Raw genomic sequence first — 6,721 nt, forward strand, 5'->3', positions numbered from 1 at the left:
AATTGTAAGTTGCTTGTTAAAATATATGTACTTCAGGATTAATGAGTACTACTAGTAAATAAGGTCACCAAAAGTTATTATATTGGTGCACTGATGAAAAACAGATGAAACAAATTTTGCAACTTTATGTTTTCATACAAAAAAATAATCCAGAGTAAGATGTATTGTTTTTTAATATAATTTTGTAAGCCTAATTGTCATAATGAATAAGCTTCAGTACGAATTGTGTTTCCTTTGAACAGACTATATATTTACTGATCTAAAGCAAAAACGCAACAATTCACATAATTACCTTGTAGTAATTCCACTCAGTTTTGTCTCCAACCTTGTATGCATGTGGGATGGAAGCTCCCAGGCCCCATCCCACCATTCTCCCACTGTCTCCCAGGGTACTGGCGGTAGTGTCGGTGCTCCGCGGCTGCCCGACGATGTTGCACGGAGCGCGCGATCTGGTCCCTCAGCTCGTCCAGCTTGCACAGTAGCTCGATGGGGTCCTGCTGCAGCACGGCCCAGTCTGCGTGCCCCTCGAGTCATTGCATTGCGGCCACTCCTCCACCCAATCCTCTGCCTATACTTCATCTTCTTGAGATCACTCTCCATGGTTTAGGACACGTGGGCAGCAAAATACCAGTTTTAGGACACAAAATGACATATCAGCACTACAGAAGTATGTGTTTGTTATTGCCATGCTTAACCTTTAAGAGGTCGTGGCCATCGCTTCTGCTATGGTATATTCCTTTATTGAGCCTATATACGTTGTATAAAGCAAAAAAATAGAAATTGATTACTCAATCTGCAAGAACAGTGTTGCTTTATTTGTAATTAGTGAGCTAAAGAGGAAGTTGGTGCTAATTCACAAATGACAGACCTTGCATGATATGAAAAGATCAAGCAATAATGTCATCTCATGAAAAACTAAACATACAGGAAACTAATCAAGCAACTAAAACTGCAGGTAATACTTAATCTCCTCTCTTCCCATCATCATTTTCTTTGAATTTAGCTGCTAACATGAGTAGATCAAATATTCAAGCCTGATTTCCACATATAGCAAGATCGAGCAGGATACACCGGAGGTGGGCGCCAATGTTGGCCACTTGTTTTTAAATGCTATAGATCAAGAACAAGGTAACACAATTGTTAATGGTTAAAGACCTTCGTCCTACGAAGATCTTTATTTCCTTTCGGATATAATGATCTTTAGACGAAGGTCATGAAGGATGTACCTTCATCATCTCAGTATATAAGTATGAACATGAATATCAATATAAATAAGAATGTGAAAGAACATTAAAGAATGGAAGATGATGGTCAAATCTTCACAATTTATTTATATTCATATCCATATGTAAGAATTAACATTAATGATATTTATAATACAATGGTACCTTCGACTCGTCAGAAGGTGAGAATGCAAAGATGACGCGAGAGAGATTACAATTCAGCGTGAACAGTATGGTGTTACTGCTCATCTGTTTATAGGCACGGGACGTAGCCCAGATAAGATTACATCCATACCCCTGACATTTACTCTTAATAATAATGCGAGTTAACAAGGACGAAGTAGTCTTTTCCCCCTTAGGTCGGTTTTGTCCTTCATCCTTGCTATCATACCAAGCCGAAGATCCTTTAGCCATAGCTTCGGCGTCCATTCACGTTCCTTCGGGTTGTATCCTCATCACACACGCCTTTATCATGAGAGAACTTTCATCCCAAAGCCGAAGCTTCTTGAAACAGTCTATGTCATACTGAAAACATATGGTTAGTCACGTTTTTAGAACCTTCAGAAGAGGAAACATGTGGGGTGAGGTGTAAGAGCCTCTAGTTGATGACCAATGGCCACACAACCCCCATTTTTGTCGAAAATAGCCATGAATGACTATTTTCAATAAATCCGAAGGATAAAACCTACATATTTTTGACCAAGAATTGAGATTTTTGACCAATAATTGGTCTTGTCTAGAAATCCAAGAATGTGATCTTTGGCAAGGAAACATATGTGGGGTGAGGTGAACGAGCCTCTGGTCGATGATCAATGGCCACACAACCCCTATTTTTGTTGAAAATAGCATAAACGACCATTTTCAATAATACTGAAGGCTAACACCTACGAATTATTGACCAAGAAATGGTCACCATCAGAAATCCAAGAATGTGATCTATGGCAAGGAAACATATGTGGGGTCAGGTGTACGAGCCTCTGGTCATTGATCAATGGCCACACAACCCCTATTTTTCGAAAATAGCATGAACAACCATTTTCAATAATACCGAAGGGTAACACCTACGGATTTTTGACCAACAAATGGTTTCCACCAGAAATCCAAGAATGTGATCTATGGCAAGGAAACATATGTGGGGTGAGGTGTACGAGCCTCTGGTCGATGATCAATGGCCACACAACCCCATTTTTGTCGAAAATAGCCATGAATGACCATTTCAATAATACCGAAGGCTAACACCTACAATTTTTGACCTAGAAATGGTCGGTTGGAATATAAAGAATTCAAAACAATAGATCACATTTTAAACCTTAAATGACGTTTCTATGATATTGAGTGCATTGTATTCACATGAGTGGGTATTAGAGTACAACTAGTGGATGAAGACGTTACTGGGCTAGCTAATGACCTTTTGTGATACCAGGTTTCCTATAATCCCCTCTATTCAAGGAATACCTAGATGGTGTTTATGTCCACTCAAGTAAAACACCACACATCATTATGCCACATCGTTTCTCAAAATAAAATAAAGACCATGGGAAATTTAGCCAAATTACGTAAGAGATCTGTCCAAACAAAGGTTAAGGTTGTAGGGCACCTTTTTCCACCATACAGTTGCTAAAAAGTTAGAATATTGTAATATTTGCAATCATGGGTGAATGGTCTTTGGAAATGAACGAGTTCATCAAAACTCGACACCCCGAGTAAGTTATCTGATTGACTTACATATCTATCCGAGGCCTTGACGGCAAAGATTGGTGTACATGGGCCCGATAATTTGGTTGGGTTGTGACAGCTGGCGACGGTAGAGGCCGAGCCATCGGCTCCATCAGCGTCGGGGGAGGAGATGGGGATGTTGAAGAAGCCCTTTGACGGGGTGGGCGGGATGGCATGGGGTCGCAGACCTTGAGCACCACCGCCTCGTCAAACCCCATAGAGTGGAGCACCGTCTGCCTTGGTCGGTCGGGGTTGGAAAAGTCAGATCGGAGCGTGGTAGAGGAGACGACGGCACGTGGGCTGTCTCGGTGGGGGATGCGGCATTCACGTGGTCGGGGTGGGCGTTGAGGGCACGCAACACGAACGCAAGGCGGGGGCATGGGGCGGGGCATGGAACAAACGCAGAGCGGGGGGCGAGGACGCGGGGCGGGCATCACGCGCGAGTTTTCCGGCGGGGATGACGAACAGGGGCGGAAGGGAGGAAGGTGGACGCAGGGCGGCAGTGGTGGCGAGGGCGTCGTGGGGCGGTGCTACGTCGTGGGGTGAGGCAGGAGTAGGCGGGGGCGTGGTGTCGCCTGCAACGCACGAGCAGACGAGAATGGTAGTGAGGCGGGGAGGACCATGGTTGGGTTTCCCTGGCGGGGATCGCAGCGGGGAAGGGGGCGTGTGAAAGACGGGAACAGGGGCATGGTGTAGTATGGACGTCCATAATAGAGTCTTATAGAGTAGTAGAGATAATAGCACAATTGATCAACAATTACAAGTCTAAACGGTTAGAATGAAACGGGGTAGCCATTAGAGATTTTCAGCGCGCAACCCGCGTAATCTGAGGTCCGTCGAAGGACAATATTGTGTAACTGTTTTTTTTTTTTGTTGAAATGTAGTATACAAATTAACTGCAGACAAATCTGAATTATTAGACGCAGACCGGATGTTTGTGAGGCGTTGCGTAAAAGCGGGCCCATTTAAATATCGACACGTTCCCACACATTTCTGCCCTTGGTCTGATCAACGTTGCGGACGACTGAACAGCAAGGACCAGCCAAGTAGCCTTTTCCGCTGGCCGGAGCATCTCTTCATTCCAAACCCACCCCGGAGAAGAATGCACCCGTCATCCGTGCCGTGCTACCAATGCAAAGGCACCCCAGCCCCGGCCATGCTGCCTCTAAGCTCAAGACGCGCTCACATTTTGTTTTTGGGACCAGACCCGGACCTGCCAGTCCGAGGTTTAAGCCACAGGAATCCACCCCCCACACGCATGGCACCGCCAGAGATCGTTCATGCCGCTGCGGCAAACCAGGCGGGCGCCAGCCATGGACCTCCTCGACTTCGACCTCGCCGTGCAAGTCACCTGCCCGCCCGAGCCCGGCGAGGACTTCGCCTTCGTCACCACCGAGACTGATGCCGCCTTCCTCGTCCTCGCCCACCTCTCTGGTACGCGCGCGGCATCCATCCTCCTCCGGTCCGTTGGCGTGTGAGCTCGCTTGCTTTGCTAATTGCTATGCTACTACCTTACCGGCGCTGTGAAGCTGACCGCGCGTTGCGTGCAGGCTACGCCAAGGATGAGATCCAGGTCCGCATCGGCGAGGCCGGCACGGAGGTGGCGGTCGCGTGCGCCAGGAAGGACGCGTTCACGGTGGAGGCGACGGCGGCGGGGAGGCTGCGCGTGGCGCACCGCCAGGTGGTGGAGGGGTTCCGCCGCGTGTTCGACGTGCCGCCGGGCGCCGATGTGGCCCGGATCACCGTCGGCTTCGAGGAGGACGACGGCCTGCTCGTCGTCATCTTGCCCAAGCTGCCGCGCCCGGACCCGCTGGACGACGACGACGACGACGGCCGCGGCGACGACGACGCTCGGCTCGACGTCGAGAGCGCCAGCTGCGTGGGGACCGACAGCGACAGCGGCGTTGACGTCGATGAGGAGCTCGACCTCGGCGACGAGGCGTGCAGCCTCGAGCTCGAGCACGAGGACTGGGTCGACGTCGAGTCGGAGTCGGAGCCCGAGCCGCCGCCGCGCGATGTGGCGGTGGAGACTCCGGTGCCGGTCGTCACGGATGTGGCGGTGGAGACTCCGGTGCCGATCGTCACAGGCGTAGCAGTGGAGACTCCGGTGCCGGTCGTGACGGATGTGGCCGTGGAGACTTTGGTGCCGGTGGTCACGGACGTGGCGGTGGAGACTCCCGTGGAGGTAGAGGAGGAAGACCGCGACGTCCCGGTGGAGACGCCGGTGGAGGTCGAGGCCGAGCCGCGGGTGGTCGACATCGAGTGCGACGTCGTGTTCGAGCCGCCGGCGGAGCCGGAGCCTCTGGTGGAGACGCCAATCGAAGTGCTCGGGCCGCCGCACCGCGAGCCCGAGCCGCCGGCCGACGTGCCGCAGCCTCCGGTGGACATACCGTGCGACGTGGAGTCTAAGCCAGAGCCTGCCGTCGTGCAGGAACCTGAGGAGCCAAAGCCGCCGCCGCCAGCGGAAGAAGAGCCACTGACGGAAGAAGAGCCACCCGTTGAGGCACCAACTGAAGAACCGGTGCAAGAGCCGCAGCGGGTCGAGGAACCTGTAGAAGAACCACCCGTTGAGGCGCCGGCTGAAGAACCGGTGCAAGAGCCGCAGCCGATCGAGGCGCCGACGGAGGAACCTGTGCAGGAGCCACCCTTTGAGGAGCCGGTACAAGAGCAGCCACCCGTTCCCGTTGAGGCACCAACTGAAGAACCGGTGCAAGAGCCGCAGCGGGTCGAGGAACCTGTGGAAGAACCACCCGGTGAGGCGCCAGCTGAAGAACCGGTGCAAGAGCCGCAGCCGATCAAGGCGCCGACGGAGGAACCTGCGCAGGAGCCGCCCGCAGCCAAAGAGCCCGTGCAAGGCCAGGAGCCGGCGGTGGAGCCTACAAAATCAGCAGTGCCAACAGCGAGCTCGGGTGGGACGACCGAGTCGGAAGAAAGTAGCAGCTCTGACGGTGACGGGAACCCAGACGGTGGCAGGAGAAATCGCGGCAGAGGTGGGTCAGGGCGGAGGCGGCGGCGACGGCGACGTGGCGGGTTCCGGATCGGCTTGGTAGTCGGCCCCGCGCTGATCCTGCTCGCGCTCGCGGTGGCCGCAGCCAGACGACGGCGGCAGCAGCAGCAAGGCCGGTGAGCCGCCGGGAAGCCTTCGCAACGTGCATTCTGGGCACAGGAATGGCAAATGTGTTTTGTGTTGTGTGCCGTAGCTAATAGTGTTGCCGTGCGGCTTCGATCGCTAGCTACGCCTACGCCTGGTTGGGTTATCAAAAAATAAACCAAAGAAAACGCCAGGTAAATATCCCAGTGTAGCTGATAGTACGAAATGGAGTTTTCGTGTGGTTGTTACAGTTCACAATATGTTCTCGGATCTTAATAGATGTGTTGCTACAGAGTGAACATATTATTATGATAAGATATATTAAAATTAAAAAAATTATAATTTTCATTTTATACTTTTGTTATCATTATTTAAAGTTAAAAAAATTACATAAGTCTTATAAATCGAACAAAATCTACCGTATACGTTAAAATGCAATGCTTATCAACCACTCAAGTAATCTACTCTTTTAACCTAAAGTAACCAAAATTAGGCAATGATTAGCAACCACCTTGTGTTAAGGTAGAAAAATAACAAGCAGCAATTTATAATACATGATATCATGTATTGCATCTGAGTACAAGCACGTATAGGTCCACCAAATAGGTTTGTTACAAAGGAAACAAAACAAAGAACTATACAATAAGATCAATCAATGTCCCCAATAACCCAATAACTTGTACTATTTGTA

General features: G+C 50.3%; 1 protein-coding gene across 1 annotated transcript; it reads left to right on the forward strand.

Moving 5' to 3' along the window:
• The first annotated feature begins 3,905 nt into the window (after window positions 1-3,905).
• On the forward strand, window positions 3,906-6,342 carry LOC109944847 (fibrous sheath CABYR-binding protein). Its single transcript, XM_020550326.3, has 2 exons — window positions 3,906-4,373; window positions 4,490-6,342. Exons 1-2 carry the CDS (start codon window positions 4,220-4,222, stop codon window positions 6,064-6,066), a joined length of 1,731 nt encoding a protein of 576 aa, XP_020405915.1. The 5' UTR covers window positions 3,906-4,219; the 3' UTR covers window positions 6,067-6,342.
• The last annotated feature ends 379 nt before the right edge of the window (window positions 6,343-6,721 follow it).

The sequence above is a fragment of the Zea mays genome, chromosome 3, assembly GCF_902167145.1.
Source record: "Zea mays cultivar B73 chromosome 3, Zm-B73-REFERENCE-NAM-5.0, whole genome shotgun sequence".
Lineage (NCBI taxonomy): Eukaryota > Viridiplantae > Streptophyta > Magnoliopsida > Poales > Poaceae > Zea > Zea mays.